The 22096-nt window shown below is 40.3% G+C and overlaps 1 protein-coding gene across 1 annotated transcript in view; it reads right to left on the bottom strand.

Moving 5' to 3' along the window:
• LOC119858807 (inter-alpha-trypsin inhibitor heavy chain H4-like) overlaps positions 1–18098 on the bottom strand; it is a 43540-nt gene extending 25442 nt beyond the window's left edge. The window contains 12 exon segments of the mRNA XM_043518611.1: positions 324–506; positions 1498–1679; positions 3385–3510; positions 4795–4963; positions 6510–6626; positions 9437–9565; positions 10318–10428; positions 10530–10692; positions 12504–12577; positions 12579–12609; positions 13143–13303; positions 18024–18098. Of these exon segments, the coding sequence (XP_043374546.1) occupies positions 324–506; positions 1498–1679; positions 3385–3510; positions 4795–4963; positions 6510–6626; positions 9437–9565; positions 10318–10428; positions 10530–10692; positions 12504–12577; positions 12579–12609; positions 13143–13303; positions 18024–18098 (1521 nt within the window).
• Between the last annotated feature and the right edge of the window lie 3998 nt (positions 18099–22096).

Genomic DNA, 22096 nt, shown 5'->3' with positions numbered 1-22096 from the left:
GGACATAATAGTTGCTCTATTTGTGCCATATTAGTGATTACAGGATTTTATTATACTCATATCTGACATTTCTTCTTCCTAAACTATTCCTTATAAATAAACCACTATTTAGAAGATGTGTTGATACTTTATGGACCAATAGGACTTCTCTCTGGTCCATACATATCAGAAGTAGAGGTGAACATAAACTGTATACAAGATATTTTTAAAAATCTTTTATTGATGTACAGAAAAGACCATAGACATTTCAAGAATATGTCCCTTACAGTATACATACAAGTTTCTCTTTGTGTAGAAAACTCTCAGAATTTATAAGTACTTACTGACTGAGCTTGAATTTCCACGGGCAAAACGTCAAGTTCATTGTCAATTTTTCCAGCTACCACAATTTCAGAACCATCAAAAAACAGTTTGAAACTGTTCTGAGTTAATTCCAGGATGGAATTTTCTGGATACTGTATTTCAATATCCTTTAATATGGGAGTAGCCACTTCTTGATAAAAGCCCTACAGAGAGAGAGACCAAGTGATTGTATAAGTAACTCTAAGTAAGTAACCTGTCAAATATTTAAACACATCTCTAAAGGTCTGGTGTTAATTTTTCTCTTCCTACAAAAGTATTTTAGGAACTCCCTTTATACTCTGCCAACTCTATTAGTATATACGACTGGATTTACAGGGATTTGGATTTCCATGGATAGTAATACAGGGAATCTGGTGGATTACCTGTGGTATCACAAATTCTGTTTCACCAGTGTGCTACTTTAATTCCAGGATTTATGGGTGACTACATTTCACATTCTAATTATTGATGAGGGGAAACTTCAATAGGTTCCAAGGTTCAGTTCAGATGGGCACACAGAAACACATATATGTATCTGATTCACTTGGATCTGCATAATGGAAACTTCACAAAATAAGCCTTTTTGGCAAGGGTTAGTGAAGTTATTTTTCTGATCAGACAAGCAATTCCACATAAGCTATATTTCTCATGGTAATTTGGTACTTCAGTATCCACCCAGAACTAAAAAAAATGCAGGCATATGGAGAGGGGGATGGATCAAACTTTTTCAAACATTCAGAAAACTTTCAGGTCAATTTTATTGGTGAGAGTTTATAGTTGAGCTTGACCAATGTACTTCCGTGCTGTGTATCAAATTACAGGCTGGATGACTAGAGCTTTGGATAGTTATCTTTTTTTGTTTTAGAAACAGAAATAAGTAAAACTAAAAAATCTGAACCAGGGATCAAAATTTCTACAAAAAGAAAAGGAGTACTTGTGGCACCTTAGAGACTAACAAATTTATTAGAGCATAAGCTTTCGTGAGCTACAGCTCACTTCATCGGATGCATGTAGCTCACGAAAGCTTATGCTCAAATAAATTTGTTAGTCTCTAAGGTGCCACAAGTACTCCTTTTCTTTTTGCAGATACAGACTAACATGGTTGCTACTCTGAAACTAGTTAATACGTTTCCTAATTTATTAAAAGAACCCTACCTGGAGCTGCAAATCTGAATCAGAGTCCTCATATATACGACGAGCTATTCCTCCATTATCTAGGGCCATCTTTTCAAGGAACTTGTAACTGACATCAAAACCAAAGCCAAGGCAATAGAGGACATATTTTCCTTTGATAGCCTTCTGTATATTTTGTTGAATTATTTCAACACCTTGAACACCTGTTATTAAAAAAATGAAAATACAGTGTGTGTGTGTGTGAGAGAATATGTGTGTGTGTGTGTGTGTGTGTATATATACAGAGAGAGGGTTTTTTAACATAGAAAGACAGCAATGGGATGTACTGAAAATTTTGCTTCAAACATCTTATGAATAACAACTCAAAGTAAGTAAAACTTAAAAAAAAAAAAGTTGTTGAATTCTGCTTAGTTGAGGATGAAAATACCACTCTGCTTTCTCAGTGATTGGGTCTAATTCTACAGAGAGACCTAATGCACTCATAAAACACCTATTATTATTATTTATTATTATTATTCAGATCACTCCAGTTGCGTACAGTGTTTTACATGTTACATTACAGGGTTAGCCATGTCTCCAACACAAGGAACTTACAAATGATTTGGACAGATACAATACAAACAATTAAAGATGGAGGCACAGGGATGGAGGTGGAAGACATTAACAGAAATTATACATGCATATTGAGAGAAAATAAATTAGCTCATGTGCAACCCAGATGAAAACTGTGATTTAAAAAACTTCATTGGTTCTCTCCCTGCCCCCATTTAGCCACACCACTGTGATCACTGGATTGAAGGTTTTCATACAACACGATATTCAAAATCATTAGGGGCCAATCCTGGAACCTTTCTTCACGTGAGCAATCCCATTGATTTAGTGTCATATGATGAGTCAGGAACAGAATTAAGGTCTTCAGACCCCCAGTCTCCTGCTTTAACTACTAGACCAGCACTATCTTAATTTATATAGTAATATTATGGGACAAAGGTAATTTTCCCATCTTTTTAATCTTTTAATTTTGGTTTTAGTTAAAAAAACTCATTTGGATTATGAGAGTCAGTAGACAGGCCTACCACTTATGGGTTTTGCATATATAGGGGGTCATGGGTTGACTATCTTGCATTCATTGAAGAGAAGCCTCATGCAAAACTTTGAAAATCTTTGTTCAGAAACAATTCTGCTTATTTCAGGGCCTGTGATTTCAGTGTTTTCTTTCCCAGTTCTAGTTGCTTAAGGAAATTAGCATGAAAACAGAATATTTTGTTTTTTAAGAACTCAACTGAACTTGGTGCATGTTTCTCCCGTCATAATTGCTTAATCATGTCATCAGAATTAGCTGTTTAATTACTTTCTCACATCATAATCCCCCCATCTTGTAATAACACAGTGAGTTGCTAGGCAAGATCAAAATTCACAAAAGATTACAGAATAAGAGGTATTATTAAAATATACAGTCAGATTTTGAGAACTGAGGGAAAAGTGTTGTAACCTAAGCCCAAAAGGATGCACACATATACTACACAAACACAGCACTGATGTGTGCCCATGGTTTAGCTTCAAGTATGTTGCCTTCATGTTTCAACCATACATTGCTAGCCTGTCTCACCTTTCACAGACTGTAAATTGCACAAGGGATTGTGTTTAGATTGTGTTTCTTGTCAAAGGGTGTACACTCAAACATGCAGACTATTGCCACCATATCAAGCTCAGCTCTTTCCACGCTCCTTTCATGTATAGTCTGTAGAAGTAGCCTCTCTGCAGTGGACCAAGAATAGGTGAGAACTTCCACCCCACTCCTGGGCAGGAGTTTTCTAGTATACAGACCATGTACGACAACTACCAGAATGTGAACGTAAAAGATGCATAATTAGGGGAGGGGGAATTGCCTTACTGTGATTAACTTACCAACAGTGGGTTGACCATCTGTCAGCAAAATTATCATGGAAATGCTGTGTGCTTGCAATATCTCAGCATAGTTGGCCTTATCCAGTGTGTTTGCTGCAGTCAGTAGGGCACTGCTGATATCTGTTCCTACAACAGAGAAAATACATACGATTCTACATCTAAAAACAATTAAAAGAACTCAGTCAGTTCACCTCAGTTTTAAAGAGGCATTTGACTGGATATAAAAAAATAAAATTAGAGGAAATTGTAAAAGGTGGTGAATTTTTAGAGAGAGAGGATGATTTGAGCTTTTAAGTTACTTGGTTTGCTAATGATGGATTATATTGAATTGTACATTAGTTATTCAGGGGTATTTTGATAGTATTTTCAGTAAATTATGTGAGGAGGAACATAGACGAGGCCCTTTTTTAGTGTCTCTACAGATCCATATAAAATAACTATTATTATCTGTGAGATTAGAATTTAAGAAATGTTACTTGGATTCATTTGGGGAGCCTAAGGATTGTGCCGCTCACTGGCGGTCTACATTGGTATCATTGGTATCAAATGCTGAGGCCTGAACATTCAATCAAGTGTAAAACAAAATTAATAGCAGAAGAATAGAAAGTAAAATAAACTTTTGGGCATCACTGTTCACTAATGGTTATATTAACCTTTTGCTTACAAAATAGAGCTGTATGAGAATTGGAATGTCCATTTTACAGAAAATTCTGTGATTTTCAAATTTGTTTTTTGTTGCAAATCAGAACAAAACATCAATTTTCCAAATTTCCTTTGAAACCAACTTTTTGAAAAATTTCTGTTTCAAGTCAATTGAAATGTTGTATTTAGATTGACTTTATTTTTTAAAAATTTATTATATATTATAATGTGTTATATAAAATAAAATATAACTTTAAAAGTTCTTTCAAAATGGAAAATTGAAACATTCCATTCTAATAAAGTGAACCTTATCAAACAGTTCATTTCAATTATTTTTAAATTAAATGTTGTGGAACATTTCAATTTTGACATATTGGCCTTTTCTGAGGAAAAATGTTCTACTGGAAATTTTTCAAAGAGCTCTATTATAAACAATCATACGTATAAAAAGGAAAAAAACCCCTTACACCTTACATTTCATAACTGTAGTGGAACATCTGTATAAGTGCATATAACAGTTTACTTGCCAGTTGATCTTATTAATTTAACCATTCTTCCTGTCCCTTTTCATCTCTAGTATTTATTAAAAAATAACTAGCACTTCCTGTTTAAAATTAGTGTGTAAACTCTTTGAGACAGGTATCATGTCTTATTTGTTCTGAAAAGTACCATATAACATAAATTAATAACCACAGTTTGTTCTAGCAGTTATTTCACATACTCTGTGGTGAGTGTCTATGTTTAAAAGTATTTAGATAGCATCTTTACCTCCACGAGCCATAATAGTTTTAACATATCTTTTAGCACTTTCCACATTTTGTCCAGTTGCTTGTAACAAAGTATTCTTCCATTCAGTAACCAGGCTATTAAAGGTTATTAAGCTAAAATGATCTTCAGGTCTGAGGTCTTCCAAAATCTTCAGGAGGGCATCTCTTGTCTGTTAAAAAGTGGGGGGAAAGTGTATTTTTTGTTTTGTATTTTATCAGAATTTGAATTTAAAATAGAGCTGCAGCTTATTAAGATACCTTTATTTTTTGCTGTATAGTTTATTTTAAATAATGAGATTTCTCTTCAGAATAACGTAACATATTCCCAGTACAATATTTTTTTGCGTTATACACCCAAGTGCAAATATTGTAATTCACTTTGTCAGCAGTTTCAAATTTATAAACTTCGGCTCATATATAGTTGAATAAGGAAGAATCTCTTGATATATAAATCCAACCCTTAGGACAAGGATACATTAGAGACATAATCTAAACTTTCCTTGTACACATCTACTTTTGCCAACTCTTGCAATTTTATTGCGAGTCTCATCATATTTGATGTTGTTCTTAATTCCCAGCTGCTGGAATCAAGAGACTTTATGAGAATCTCAGCTTCCATTTTAAAACAATTTCTAATTCCCATGGTTGTGGAAAAATTAAAGCTTGAAAACACGAAGTGAGTGAACTTAGTAAAGCTTCAGAAATCACAAGGCAAATAAAAAGAACCCCAAATTTTTAATTTTCAACCAGTTTCATAATTTTAGGGGATTGACTCATTTTTTGGAAGTCTTTGGGTTCACAGTACTGCACAGCTAAACACCAACTTCTGTGATAGTGCCATTATCACTTTTTTATGCATACTGTTCTTCTCTCTGATTCTTAACAGTAAAGAGCTTGGGCCATAATCAGCCCTGGTGTAAATCAATGGAGTTGCACCCACTGTGTTTGACTTGGGTAACAGCTAAAAGGATTGGGTCCTAAAATATGCAAAGCTTACACAACCATTTCAGTAACTTATGCTAGAGAAGGAGGAGAATTAGAGGCGCTGGTCACTGTAATACTATTTGTTTCAAGACTGGTCTTCGAGGCTAGGGTGGAATGGTTTTGAAAAGTGGAATATGAGGTGGAGGATCAGGGCATTCGTTGGGACTCCACAATAACATTGTCTTTCAATTTGAGGCCATTACAGGTGACCTAATCTTGTAATTGTTACTGATGCAAATACTCCTACTGAAGACAGTAGGGCCCAGTTCCACTCCCAGTGAAGTCAGTGAGTAAAACTTCCATTGGCTTCATTCCACTGTGATCTTATTTTTTCCCACTTTTATTAAAACAAAACAAAACAAAAAAACTGAAGAAAATTTTTCACATGTAAACAACTAAGTTAGAAAGCTAGAACTTTATCAAGATGAGATATCTACAACAACAGCCATGTTAGGAAGTGGTTAAACTTTAAAATTATCAACTGAAATAAAGTTTCATATGCATATTTCCAAGAGCAAGATGGCTTCTAGCCTCTGAAAATGTTGCATGTCTACAGAAGTAGCATGAGTTTTAAAACTGAACATCACTGTTATTTCCTAGAGTGAGATAGTGCTGCTGGTACATGAAGCACCTTTAGAAATTACAGTGGACTCATCAGCTTTTCTTTATACAACAGCACAGACACTGTGAATAAATATACAAATGTTATTCTGTGTTTAAGAAGTGAGTTACCTGTTCAATTTTTCTGCCTGACATAGAGCCACTTTGATCTACAACAAAGATGACATTTTTGGGAAATGTTGGCATTTCACTGGGTGCAAAGTAATGCACAAAATACCCATTTACGATCTGAAACACAAAAAAGTTAATACATATAATTTACATCTTGCATTATTGTGACACAGCCACAGGATCAGATCCATCATCAGCCTACTAGTCTTCTAGACAAATCCAAACAGTATTTCCTCAAAATAATTGTTGAAACATACGTTTTAAAGAAAAACAACACCATCTCTATAGTTGTACTTCAAAAGACAATCATATCCTGTGTTCTCTACTACACTCAATGGGACTATGCAATTCTTAAGAAGGGTGCTCTTCCATCATAATCAGAATTTTATCAGGACCGTTAAGGTCAAACGTAAGCTTTGTCAAAACAAACTTAAACAAAACCCAATATCAAAAAATAGGTTTCCTTAGACTTCTCTTTCAAAACATTCAATAGAAAAGATTCATTCGGAAAGGAATAACATTACCCTATGGTGTTTGCAATCTAAATATTGCAGTATCCTGGAAACACAGAAAAAAGAAAATGAAACTGACTAGAAATAATATTGAACTTGACTAGTCTATTTTCATTGCCCTGACTCAAAAAAAAGCAGAGTAACCAAAACAATAAAAATGATTAAATGTAAATTAACTTTTTAACATTGTGAATTAATAATCCAAGAGGTTGTTAGCAACACTATTGTACTTTAAATGCTCTTCTGCCTTCCTCCCTTTACCAAACTATGCTTTTACAACTCAAACTACTACTACAAAAAACATCCATAACTACTGTTGCAAGTGAAAAAATAATCTGGTAACGAGTGTGAACAGAAGGGTAAAAGGGGGAGAGAATTTAGGTTGTGAGTTGTGGTCTAGAATATGGTATTTGTGGTAATGGTAATGTGATTGTGGATGTAGGATTATAGGGTATTACTGTTAGGTGGCTTAACTTTTTATTTTCCTTGTTTTTGTTGCTTTGTGTCAATTATGTTGTGTGTGCAGCTACCTTATGTCCATTTTTTCACATATTAATTTCTTCATACTGTATGTCAGAGTGTCATATTGAATGAGCCTCAGTTACATGAATCATTTAGTACATCATTTCAGTACAAAATGTTTTCAGTTTAACATCTATTTAATAAAATATAATTTGAGGTTCACATTATAATTTGTTAAATAAAAATGAAAACCCTCTCAAAAATAGAGAAGAAAGTTATTCTTTTGGGTGTTAACTAGTTTAGGTAAACAGTGCATATGGCATATGCATAGATAGAGTAGATGAGATTCTTCACTCAGTGGCACCTGCTTGATACTTGGGTAATTCCATGGCATAAATCTGAAGTAACAGGATGGAGAATCAGGCACTCTCTCATATACATACCACAAACACAATTTATCTAAAACAGCTGAAAAATAATCTAATTAACAACTTCACTATATATCTCAGGGTATTTTTTTTTAATTATTTAGCAACACTGATCTAGGCAACCTGTTAACTATAATTTCCATTTTAAAACATATCCATATATATAAAATTAGTAAAATTATACAGAAAGTGAATTGCATATTATTCACTTAATTAGGGTGAAGCAGGGCAGTCACCCCACTCCGGTTTGGAAGGGGTTAAAAACGGCCCTGGGAAAGGGTTGCCCTGGGGAGCCAATCATGAGCTGCTTGAGGCAGCCAATCAGGGCCCGGCTGGACCACTATAGGAAGGGCTCCTGAAGAGAAGGAAGTGAGCCTTGCTCCAGTAGTGGAGCAAGAAGGACCTAGCTGCTTGGGAGAGACAGGGGTACCTTGGACAGAGCAGTACAGGGAAAGGGCAGGCTGAGCTGGGGACCTCTGGCATGGCGACCTCCCAGGCTGAGGCCTTGTGGCAAAGACCTGAGGAGGAACTAGGGCTGCAGGGAGGCAGCCTGGGGAAGAAAAGGCAGCCGGTCCAACCCCCTTGCCAGTGATGAGTGGCCATTGCAGATTACAGTTTGCCCCTGACAGAAGGGGCTAGATGGCGTCTGGCAGTAGTCACTGAGGCAAAGTGGGTATAGGGAGATTGGGGGTTCCCTTGGGAGGTGAGACCCAGAGTGTGGGGACACTGCCATGGGGCAGCACCCCAAGGTAAGGGGCACTGTGGTCCCGGAGGGGGGGGCCTGAATTGGTGGAGATAAAGGGACTGCAGAGGGGCAGGTAAGGGCAGGGGAGAAACCAGCCAGAGGAGGGTGCTCCTGAGCTGGATGAGCTAATTCCTGGACTGATCAGCAGGAGGCGTTGTGCCAGTGAATGCCCCACCCTGTTACAAGGGCATGTGTTGGTCCACAAACTTTTATAACAAAAGTCTTATTAAAATTGTTTTACAACGTAAATAGAGATAAATGTAGAATATATACAAGTAATTACTGTTTAACAGTTGTCTAAATCAAATTCAGTTAATCTCATTTACAAAAGAGACTGGCAAGTAATCCTTAGGTCTGCCAGCATTTGAAAATCCCCTTTACAGAAAAAGAGCATGATGCAATATAAAACTAATTTGTCAAAGGATGGTGCTGAGCACTTTTTCTGGGTTTACTGATTATCTTCAACTCCTACTCCCTCTGGATTGACGACTACACTTTTTAAGAGTAGACGTGTTAGTCTGTATCCACAAAAAGAAAAGGAGGACTTGTGGCACCTTAGAGACTAACAAATTTATTTGAGCATAAGCTTTCGTGAGCTACAGCATCCGATGAAGTGAGCTGTAGCTCACAAAAGCTTATGCTCAAATAAATTTGTTAGTCTCTAAGGTACCACAAGTCCTCCTTTTCTTTTTACACTTTTTAATTGTACTATAGCATTTTCAGAATCTATCAACCCATGTTGATCTCTCTCATTTGCACTTCCAGACATATATTTGTTACCTGTATATCTCCTGCACTGACACTCCTTTTAACATCGTAACGTATGATAAAGTCTCCATCTAGGATGGTTTCCTCAAGTTCAGGACTCTTCTTTTGTTGAGCTATTGTTGGTTTAAATAAAATATGAGCCTGAAAATTAAACACAAAAGCAACTAAATTAAGATTAATCACAAAAAATAAATAGCAACTAAAAATAACAGATAAATTCCCATTAGCATTACTCGAAAGGTAGAGAAATATGCCCCTCTGGCCGAAACCTTGAGAGCTAAAGGTTACCAGGTCCAGACACACGCGCTGATCGTCGGAGCCTTAGGGGCATGGGACCCCAGTAACGAGCGAGTGCTGAGAGAATGCGGAATCGGCCAACGCTCCGCTCCGCTGATGGATGCGGCAACTCATGGTGTCAGACGCCACCAGGTGGTCGAGGGACATCTACATAGAACACATAACTGGACATCGGCAATAACAGGAGGGATGAGCTGAAGTGCCAGTGAGAAGCGCAGTCAGGAAAGTAACAAATGCTTTCCTCATGGATTGTATTTTCTAAATGGACAACCAACCTAATTCTCAATTACTGAGGGACAATCTTCACTCATTGATATATTTTGCTTTCCACCACCGAACTCTGTACAACTTTTTATGAGTGATGTACTCTAATATTTGGATTCTAATATCTAAACTGTATTGTTAAATCTATTCACCTAAATTTGGGTTATTGCTGATTATGTACTCTAGATATCATATGACTTTTAAAACTAGGGGTAATATTTGTGGGTAATCTAAGCACTATACCCAGATGTACAGACACTCTTTTCCCAACCTATGTATTATATAATTTTTTTAATATTAGCTTTAATATAATTTTCCTGATGATGTTTTACCTTGGTCTCATTCTGCACCTTTGTAAGAGCTTCAGTTAACTCATTTGTCATAAAGGTGCTGTCAGTTTCCAGGAAATTTATACCCTGGGGTTCAAAGATGTGGACATCAATCTGAAGGAAAGAAGGAAAATAGGTCAGCATCATTTGGTAGCTGCAGGGTTGCCCAAACAAGGTAGCAGCATTTATTCCTAAAGCCTCTAGGTATAGCTTACCTGAAAGTGTTTAACAAGCTGCTTAGGTCTGACCTTATATAACAATTCATACTTCCCCAGCTGTCGCTTCAACAACTCCTCATATATCAGCTCAAAGGTAACCTTACTGTCTGATGCAACATTGACTGAAACATGAAACTGCTCTAGTTTCCTTTCAGTGGTTCTGAAAATAAGCAAAATTGACATTTAGTTTTTTTACTGTGATATTTTCAGGGGATGTTGCCAAAGTTTCCATTTGTCTGGGGTAAAGAGTGGTCAAGTGGCACAGCCAAGGAGAAAGAGGTCACTTTGTTTAATGTAAATAAGACTTGTTAACATCCCACGAAGAGTTACTTACCATTTCAAAGTTTTTAGTGTACAGTATTTAGTCTATATGTAGGAAATGAGTTTAGATTTGTAGTAGAAACCTAGAGGCACTGGAGTTGGAATTAGTGGCGGTAGAATTGAATAACTGGAAGCCCAGACTGAATATTCTCTTCCAGTGCAATGTTGCTACAGTTCTGAAGCATTCTTAAGTCCTGAACCTACAACAGGTTATGCCTGTGCATGCTGTTACTCCCCAGTGTAGTCCATAGAGCCTTCCATCCTAGCCCATTTCTGGGTGGGCTATGAATAATTTCCCTTGCTGCACCTCTTGCTTAGATCAATTTTAATCTAGCAACTCTTTAAAGTGATGGATTTTTAAAAGTGATCTGACCTTAAAAGCAGCAAAAATTACTCTGTATAAGAGACAGGGTTTTTGTTTTTGTTTTCTTTTTGCCATGGATATGAAACACATTTTGGTGGTATCCCTTTTTCACCTGAGAGTTTAGCCAAAATTCGGGGTCTTGCAGGTTGTTTCAGTTAGGAAGAGAAATTAATGATGGAGCAATGTATTTCTTTGATACAATCGTCTTTATTTACAAATAATGCATCAAGTCCTGTTTCCTTGAACCCAGGGGGAAATCAAACAGCAGGAGATTTTCTTTGCTCACCTTTCCAAGCCAGTATTCAGCCTCCTAAAGCTTGCTCTAGGCTTTTTCTTAGGGCTGTGTACCCAGAGCTTGTTCTGCCATCTCCTTGGCATTGTGCTCATTCTCTGAGCCATGTCTACACTACCACCTATGTTGGCAAAACTTATGTCACTGAGGGAGGTGAATAAAACACTCCCCTGAGTGACATAAGTTTTGCCGGCATAGCTACTGCCACTTGTTGGAGGTAGTTTAGTTCTGACGACGGGAGAGCTCTCCCCCATCAGCATAGAGGGCTACACGAGAGATCTTACAGTGGTGCAGCTGCATCGCTACAGCTGTGCTGCTGTAAGGTCTCTAGTGTAGATAGAACCTTAGGCTATGTCTACACTGACAATTGAGCAACAAAACTTTTGTCATTCAGAGGTGCTAAACCTTTCCGTCCCCCCCCCCCCCAAAAGACAAAAATTTTGTCGCAGCAAGAGTCAGTGTGAATAGTGCGTTGTCGGCAGGAGTGTTCTCCTGTTGACAACGTGAACACTGCTCGTTGGGGGTGGAAGTATTTGGTTGGCAAAAGTGCCAACAAACAGCAGTTACATTGCCTGACTTTTAGCAGCACAGCTGTATCGACATGGCCATATCGCTAAAAGGCTGTGTAGTGTAGATAAGCCTTCATCTGTTTCTGTGGTGTTTCGTGCTGCTTCACATGAACACACCTACACACACCCCTCCAATCCAATCTCCCGTCTCTGAGTTTATTAGATCACCAGTAGAACTCTCCCACCTACCTCTGCTAGTATTAACTCCTACTCCAGACCTGCATGTGGCTTTGTTTTGGACAGAGCCCCCCCATTCAATTGTTACAGAGCTATCTATTGGATAAGGGATCTCAATTGCTTTGTATATTCTTCCTGAATGAAAGGGAAGCTGTTACACCCATCAGTTTCCAATGCAGTTTAACCCAATCCATAATATTGAAACTGAAATCAGAGGAAATAATAGTGAATCAGAACTGCCTGCTTACTTGACAAGGCCAGCACTTTGACCGTGTGAAACCGCAATGTCATATTGCTCTTGTGCAGATGCTTTCTCCTTTATTTGTTCCCGGATATGTTTCTCCATCAATTGACCTAAAATGTTTTAAAATATTAAAACTGAGAGGTGGGCTCTGCTGGTCTGTGGAAGGGGAAGTGGGGAATACAATGCCCTGTGGTTCTCAGGGCATCTGCGCAGGAAGTCCTTAAGTCCCACCTCCCTCCAATCACTATAGCTCACTAGGGAGCCATGGTGTCATTGTCTTTGTACCATCAGAGACCCTTTGATGAGGTTAGAGGTCATGCAGCAGGAATTATCAAGCACCACTGACCTCTTGAAATTTCTGCAATTAAATATGCCATCTTGCCAGGGATATAATAAACTTTGCACAGCAGGCAGGCTAATTTATTGAGCATCACTATATTATATCCAACTTTCATTCTCGACTTTTTCAGTCTGCAGACATTGTGTGAGAGAACCTCTGAAGAGCCAACTGCCCTGCCAGTGTTCCACAACTGGGTTTTCAGAATGTTACACTCAGTGTATCATCAGAAAGGTGCACCGATGGTCTAATACACCACAGACGGAGACCCACATTATTAGTATTAGATGTAGCAGAAGAGCCTACATGCTGAAGTTAGTGATGAAAGCTGTCTTAGGTAATTCCACTTCAAAAACAGCCTCCTGGGATTCATTAACCTTGTTGACAAGTCTGCTGGTGATAACAGTATGAGCAAATCGAGACGTAACCGTAGAGTCCACATGCAGGCTGTAGATTTCAATGGCATTCTGGAAAAAAAAAAAGGAACACATCGAAATAGACAGGGTGGTGAAATTCAGCTACCATCATAATGAAATGTAGCGTCAAATAGTGAGGGGGTTTGGAGGCTGGTGTAATGTTCAGCTCTCTAGAAGCAGCAGTGGGCTGTCGGCTTCCTATCAGAGGTAAGACAGCTGAGACTGATGGACAAGGCAGACTGATCCTATTTTAAAAGGCAAAACAGAATTAATCATTTGTGGCTTCAACTGAGGATCACACAGGGTGTCATGCTGATGACCATGATCTCTACAAGATTTTCCACTCAATTCACAACAGCAGTGACTCCTCTGATTTTCCATTCAAATCCATGATCAAGCTGCTCACTGCTTGTTCTTTATTCACATTCCCATAATAACCAATTCTATTGTACATAAACTTGTAGCCTGTTCTGCATAAATTATTCCACAGAGGGCTTTAGCTGAACAGTAAACCATTCTGAAATTTCTTCCCTCATTGGGTGATTATGATGCTGGACAACTACCTGACCTGACCACCAGGAGGGGACTTGGCTCACAGAATTAAACACCCCATTGATGCCCCTTTAAGCATTTGGCCCAGAGAGCCAAACTATCTTCTTGTTTTAATCCTCTCTCTCTCTCTCTCTCTCTCTCTCTCTCAAGTAGGACTTAGCTGCACATTTTGCAAGCCAGTAGCTTCTGGTCACATGTAATGTTTGGCAGGTTAGAGCCCTGTGTGGGCTGTCTTCTGTTTGCACAGACCGAAGGTGCCCTTGAAATGCACCTATTTCAAACTATTTAACTCTTTCAAAGCCCAATCATGATTAGAAAAAAATTGTTGTTTTACAACTTTAACTCAGCTTCCTTAACAGGCTTTCCCTGTGAAAATTTCATCAAGGAGCTCCATTGGGAACTCTTGGGATGTTATTGTTTTATTAAGGTGTTTTTCTATATGTGATGTGGGGCTGTAGGCTGATCCAAAAGAATTTGCCCGTGTTGGGCTGGCAGCTGTTTCTGCAAAAAGAATGGAAAGATTTAAGTCAGAGTTCAGCACACACAGAATTTTTTGATAAACAGAGTCATGATAAGACTGTAAATCTAAGTTGAATCACAACCAACAGCATCTTTAATAGTAGCAAAATTACAGATAAAATAAAGAGTTTAGTGTCAAAAATGGATGCACAATAATCTTTTACTTCTCCAAACTGAACCGGCAAATCTTTTAAACTGCTAGTTGATTACTAATAAATAATCATTCACCTCTATTTTGCTCACCAATTCATAGCATCCATTTTAAAGCTGTCTTATCTTCACAGTCAAAGGCATGTCTTCATGACAAGTTTTAATCACATTTGAACATAATTGTGAATAGTTGAGTTAGAAAAGCTTATAGTATGCGGAGCACAATTTAGCAGTCAGCCAACATCATAGACCCAAGACATGTTGTGCTCAACATCCTGTCAGCTATAAAGCATTCAAACACCCAGGAATAAATAATTTGTTGCCTCTTTTACTGGTTCTATAGCTGTTGCCAGAACTGTGTAGACATCAGCACAAGATAATGGTGTACAAACAAAGATATTTGGCAAGATAAACAACTTCAGAATATTTGTAGGATGGAGGAAGAAGCAATATGATTGGCTAATTAAGATTTCAATCCACACTGTTATGGGACAATGACTAGCAATGTGCTTCAGAGTAATGCATCCGATGAAGTGAGCTGTAGCTCACGAAAGCTTATGCTCTAATAAATTTGTTAGTCTCTAAGGTGCCACAAGTACTCCTTTTCTTTTAGCAATGTGCTATCATCTACAAAGTACATCGCATATATCACAAATTAAATCATGATGAATTAACTCACTGTTGTCATAACAGACAACAAATTGTGCCCGGACCCATGTCTGCTCCCCAACAGCAAAGGGTTAAAAACTTCCCCTGCATGCCCCCCGTAGATTGCCTGAAATACTGCCACTGAATTCAAAGAATAAGCCAAACTAAGAGTAATCACAGGTGTATCTCTCTCTCTCTCTCTTTTGGCTGCTGGAAATTGCCTTTGTTTCACTGCTGTCCTGGCCCTTATCCTCTGTGGTCCATACATTAAATCATGTGTTGTGTCAATATGAAGGACCACCCAGGCAAGGTGAGTCCAAATAATTGTATTTAGCAAATATATCAACATGCAAGGCCAGCTGTGTACTGTATTCACCACTGACAGGTTTCAGAGTAGCAGCCGTGTTAGTCTGTATTTGCAAAAAGAAAAGGAGTACTTGTGGCCACCTTAGAGAGCATAAGCTACAGCTCACTTTCATCGGTATGAAGCTCATGAAAGCTTATGCTCTAATAAATTTGTTAGTCTCTAAGGTGCCACAAGTACTCCTTTTCTTTTTTTGTATTCACACTGTTCGCTCTTGCTAGCTTCTGGAAGATAGTGAGCACCACTAGAGGGCTCAACCTTTTAAAGAAATAACAATCCTATCACTACACCAGTGGTTCTCAATCTTTCCAGACTACTTGTACACCTTTTTAAGAGTCTGATTTGTCTTGAGTATCCCAAATTTCACCTCACTTAAAAACTACTTGCTTACAAATCAGACATAAAAATACAAACGTGTCACAGCACACTATTACTGAAAAATTACTTACTTTCTCATTTTTACCATATAATTAAAAATACATTCATTGGAATATAAATATTGTACTTACATTTCAGTGTGATACTTGAGCCTGTTTTTCACTTTTGAGCTTTGTGTGAAGCCCAAACCCCAGGCAGTGGGACTGATGCATGCAACTTAGCTTTGCAGGGACCCCGGACAATTGCCCTGCTTGCTGGCCCTGCACTTGTGATCCCCTAAACCCATCCCATGACATCCCCGGACTGCAACCCCCAGGTTCAGAAACACCAATCTAGATAAGTTGAATACCCCCTGGAAGACCACTGCATACCCCCAGGGGTATACCTACCCCTGGTTGAGACCCACTGCACTACACCATCATTGCAACAATCACGGCTCATAAGTACTGTCTTAATGCACAGCGAGTGACAGAAAGATCTAAATGGACTACCACACTGAGGAGAGCAGCTGCTGTGAGATGTCACAGTTCTCAAATGCTGAGGCCCTTGGCTTCTTGCCTTGCTACTCTTACTCTTAATTACTCTTCCCAGAAATCAGAGTTACTGTGACAAAACAGAACCAGCGGAGTCAATTCTAGCTCCATTCAAAACAAGTGGGTAAAAACAAAGCCTGAAAGAATAGAAGGAAATAATTATGGCCATTTTGGTGGGGTTCCCAGTAGCCCCCAAATAAATCTTCTTGTGTTTACTCCCCCTCCCATCTTCAAACATCTTATATCACATCGTATAGTAACTTTCCCTTTGATGGAAGAGACCTGGACTCTCTCCTTCTAGATCTCTTCTCCATCACTTCATGAGACGGAGTCATTTTCTGTTTGGTTTATTTGTGTTGCTCGGGCGGGTCAGAACTGGCCATCTGAGAATTCCTCCAGCAGGGGCAGAGTTCTCAGTTGATGTAAAAAGTCAGTTGCCCCAATGCCCACATAATCTGTTATAGGGTCATGTCAGGGAAAGGGAGGACAGGGTAGTGCTCTGCTGCGCTAATCCTCAGATGATGTATGGTCCACTACACTGGGCATAAGTTAGCAGAGATTCTCAACCTATTTACCATTGTGGGCTGCTTCCAATACTACCTGTACGGCCCTGAGGATGTCACATAGGCCGCAGCTGTGTGCTGATTGGGCTGCAAGTGGCCCACGGGCCACAGGTTGAGAACCACTGAGTTAGAGCAATCCCAAGACTGCTCTAACTCATACCACAGCCAGCACATTGACTGGCCCACAGAACCAGGGTGTTGGTCAGACCACCGGCCTTTACTCTCCATCCAATGAATCTCAGATGCAGGAGAGAATTTAGCCCCATGTGTCTTCCAGAAGGCATCATTAGAGAGCAATTCCTGAACTTTTCTTTACTCCCTCCGCAGCCCCAAGGCTAAGTATATCATCACCTCTGCAGTGGTCCCTGGTACCTAGCATCCCAGGAAGCCAACCTTCTTTTTCAAAAGCATCCATCAATACAGCATGTCGTACATGCCACAGGAAAATTGTTTTATAACAGTGTGAGATTTTCCAATGTATGAGTTCATTTTATCATCAGAAATAAAGTATAAACATTTAAACATGTTTTCTAAAATTTATCTTACTTTTAATTAGGCCATTTACCCCACCCCTTTGATAAATTTGTGACATTATATTAAACACATTTTCAGCTTCAAAGTATTAAAAGAAACTAATTGCCTTCCTCCTTCACATCCCATGGACACTAATTATTTCCGCTAAAGGAGGTAGCAATTTAATGGACCAAATTCAGCCCTGATGTAAGCAGTGGCAACTCCATTGAACTTACTCCCCAAGATCCAATAGGTCTCCCTCCAAGATTGATCACACAAATGGATACTTAACATTCCCAGGGAAAAGTATGATCCGACAAATCTGTAAATCCTTTAATTCCTACTTACATTTCAACAGACCAGAAGAAAGTCCTTAATAGACCCCACCCTTGTCACACCACAGTGTATGGGTACATAGAGTGGCTAATGGTTCCAAAATAAATGAGTTGCATTACATGACTGAATACTGAACATTCATTCATCACTTACATTCTGTTGAAAAGTTAGGAAACCAGCTCAGGCATGCTCTCAGTAACAAACAGACTAAATACCTTGTGATCAGTATTTTCTGCTAACACTATAAGTGAGGAAATGACCAGCAGTGCGACAAATGCTCGCCCTTCCATTTTGGAAACACCAGATCTCAAAATGAAAACCTATTTACTAGATTCAGTTAATGAATAACTAGTATCTGGGTTATGTAGAAATTCTGGGAAGACCGTAAACCTAATATTTACATAATAAACCATGTAAATAACTCGGATCATTAAAAGCATCGTTTCCTAATGGATTTTTTGTTTGGAAGTGTTATGATCCTAACATTTCTTTTATGGGACCCGTACATCTAGGGGCCATGTTTAACAGATTCCAATATATTTCCTGCTCAAACTTAGATTTCAGACTGTCTATTAATATCATAGAACTTACACACATATATGGTATCAAGAGCTGACTGCCTCTTTTTGTGTGCCTGGATATGTGAAATGGTATATGGAATACGGCAGAATACGGACTGGACTTCAGAAAAGCAGACTTTGATTCCCTCAGGGAACAGGCAGGATCCTCTGGGAGAATAACATGAGGGGGAAAGGAGTCCAGGAGAGCTGGCTGTATTTAAAGAATCCTTATTGAGGTTACAGGGACAAACCATACCGATGTGTAGAAAGAATAGTAAATATGGCAGGCGACCAGCTTGGCTCACAGTGAAATCCTTGCTGATCTTAAACACAAAAAGAAGCTTACCAGAAGTGGAAGATTGGACAAATGACCAGGGAGGAGTATAAAATATTGCTCATGCATGCAGGAGTGAAATCAGAAAGGCCAAATCACACCTAGAGTTGCAGCTAGCAAGAGATGTTAAGAGTAACAAGAAGGATTTCTTCAGGTATGTTTAGCAACAAGAAGAAAGTCAAGGAAAGTGTGGGCCCCTTACTGAATGAGAGAGGCAACCTAGTGACAGGAGGATGTGGAAAAAGCTAATGTACTCAATGCTTTTTTTGCCTCCGTCTTCACGAACAAGGTCAGCTCCCAGACTACTGCACTGGGCAGCACAGCATGGGGAGGAGGTGACCAGCCCTCTGTGGAGAAGAAGTGGTTCGGGACTATTTAGAAAAGCTGGACGAGGACAAGTCCATGGGGCTGGATGCGCTGCATCAGAGAGTGCTAAAGAAGTTGGTGGATGTGATTGCAGAGCTGTTGGCCATTATCTTTGAAAACTCATGGCAATCGGGGGAAGTCCCGGATGACTGGAAAAAGGCTAATGTAGTGCTCATTTTTAAAAAAGGTGAAGGAAGAGGATCCTGGAACTATAGGCCAGTCAGCCTCACCTCAGTCCCTGGAAAAATCATGGAGCAGGTCCTCAAGGAATCAATTCTGAAGCACTTAGAAGAGAGGAAAAGTGATCAGGAACAGTCAGCATGGATTCACCAAGGGCAAGTCATGGCTAACTAATCTAATTGCCTTCTATGATGAGATAACTGGCTCTGTGGATGAGGGGAAAGCAGTGGGACGTGTTGTTCCTTGACTTTAGCAAAGCCTTTGACACGGTTCTCCACAGTATTCTTGCCAGCAAGTTAAAGAAGTATGGGCTGGATGAATGGACGATAAGGTGGATAGAAAGTTGACTAGATTGTCGGGCTCAACGGGTAGCGATCAATGGCTCCATGTCCTAGTTGGCAGCGGAGTGCCCCAAGGGTCGGTCCTTGGGCTGGTTTTTATTCAATATCTTCATAAATGATCTGGAGGATGGTGTGGACTGCACTCTCAGCAAGTTGCAGTGACACTAAACTGGGAGGAGAGTAGATACACTGGAGGGTAGGGATAAGATACAGAGGGACCTAGAGAAATTAGAGGATTGGGCCAAAAGAAATCTGATGAGGTTCAATAAGGACAAGTGCAGAGTCCCTGCACTTAGGATGGAAAATCCCATGCCCGCTACAGACTAGGGACCGAATGGCTAGGCAGCAGTTCTGCAGAAAAGGAACCTAGGGGTTTACAGTGGGTCGAGAAGCATGGATATGAGTCAACGTGTTCCATTGTTGCCAAGAAGGCCAATGGCAATTTTGGGATGTATAAGTAGGCAATTGCCAGCAGATCGAGGGTGATGTAGATGTTCCCCTCTATTCGACATTGGTGAGGCCTCATCTGGAGTACTGTGTCCAGTTTTGGGCCCCACACTACAAGAAGGATGTGGAAAAATTGGAAAATGTCCAGCGGAGGGCAACAAAAATGATTAGGGGACTGGAACACATGACTTATGAGAAGAGGCTGAGGGAACTGGGATTGTTTAGCCTGCAGAAGAGAAGAATGAGGGGGGATTTGATAGCTGCTTTCAACTACCTGAAAGGGGGGTTCCAAAGAGGATGGATCTAGACTGTTCTCAGTGGTAGCAGCTGACAGAACAAGGAGTAATGGTCTCAAGTTGCAGTGGGGGAGGTTTAGGTTGGATATTAGGAAAAACTTTTTCACTAGGAGGGTGGTGAAGCACTGGAATGCGTTACCTAGGGAGGTGGTGGAATCTCCTTCCTTAGAAGTTTTTAAGGTCAGGCTTGACAAAGGGATGATTAGTTGGGGATTGGTCCTGCTTTGAGCAGGGGGCTGGACTAGATGACCTCCTGAGGTCCCTTCCAACCCTGATATCTATGACTCTATGATTCTATGACATTGTCAAATAACCCTTTGCACTTCTGTGGCAACTTTTCCTTAAAAGGGGTCTCAAAACACTTCAGAATAAGGCCTATAACACATGTAGGAGGTTAATGAAATAGTAGCCCATTATTTGTTACAGATAACCTGAGACCACAAAGAAAAATAACTTGTCAGAGATCATACCAGTATGTCCATTAATAGCGCTAGGAATACAACCAGGAGTCATAACTAACCACTAGTTCTTCTTCGAGTGCTTGTTCATGTCAATTCCAATCAGGTGTGTATTGCGCATGTGCACAGTTGCTGGAAGATTTTTCCCACAGCAGCAGTCCGTCAGGTTTGGCCTGGGTGTCCCCTGGAGTTCGTGCCCCCATGGCGTCAGTAGAGACCCCTTCCAACCCACCACCCCCTCAGGTCCTTCTTACCACTAAGTGACAGTTAGCTGAGCGTCCCATAGTCCTTGCTTAGCAAGTGCTTTTATCTCCGTTATTGTACATAGTTCTTCACAATTAAGCGCATGCCATGCTTCTTGTTTAAGGTGCCTGGGAAGGTCACCAAAAGGACCAGTGTATGATCTGCTGTGAGTTCCATTCCAGAACTATTACAGAAAGGGAACAGCAGCTTAAGGTTCTCCTAATGGAGGCAGCTCTTCACCCAACTCAGATCTGGGGGCGGCAGATCCCGCACCCAGTACATCCTCGTCGGCATGGAGTGCCCAGGCACCATCATCCTGGGAAACCGGTGCCAAGAAAGGACTCCTCCCAAAACACTCTGCACCGGTCCCGGCTCCTCCTGGGGCTAATCAGCGGCTAGGCACCGGTCTCAGTCGCTGGTGCCTCAGAAGAAAAGATGCCGGAATGGGAGTGTTCTCCCCCCAGCCAAATCTAGGAGCCGACTGCTGAGAGACCCCAGTTGAGCCATAGCACTAGGTCCCCTGGCAAGGCCGCGTGGATTCCTGCCCAGGCAAGGCAGTTGATTTTGGGCGCACCGCAGCTCACCGGAACCCTATTGGCCAGCAACTGCCACTCCCCTACACCAGAGGCTTTTGAGGCAGCTCAAGACTTGCTGCATCTCACAGCTCCGTTCTCAGCCCCTAGGACAGAGGAGGCTCCGTCTGCACAACTGCAACCCTGGATGCAATCAAGAGGGAAGCCAGTGATGATGTCCCGGCATTCTCCTTCTCCACAGCACCCTCCGGCACCGGCACCTCCGGAGAGAGATTCCGGAGTTGGTCCCCAAGTTCCTGACGACGGTGTCCCGATGCTGGCTCCTCCCGTGGTCCTCACTTTTCAGAGACTTGGAGGCAGAGGCAGACTCCCAACTCACTCCAATTAAGAGTGGGAGCAGGAGGTCCAAGTTGGTGCAGAAGAGACTACTTACTCGCAATGGGACCGTCGCAGTGGCAGAACAAATCTCAGTGGCCCTTCTGGACTCCCTGGGCCTTTCACCAGAGCCAGGGAAGGAGCCAAGAGTCCCG

This window comes from Dermochelys coriacea, chromosome 7 (assembly GCF_009764565.3).
Source record: "Dermochelys coriacea isolate rDerCor1 chromosome 7, rDerCor1.pri.v4, whole genome shotgun sequence".
In the NCBI taxonomy this organism is placed as follows: Eukaryota; Metazoa; Chordata; order Testudines; family Dermochelyidae; genus Dermochelys; species Dermochelys coriacea.
The sequence above is the reverse complement of the archived record's forward strand: the minus strand, read 5'-3'. Positions and strand labels throughout refer to the sequence as shown.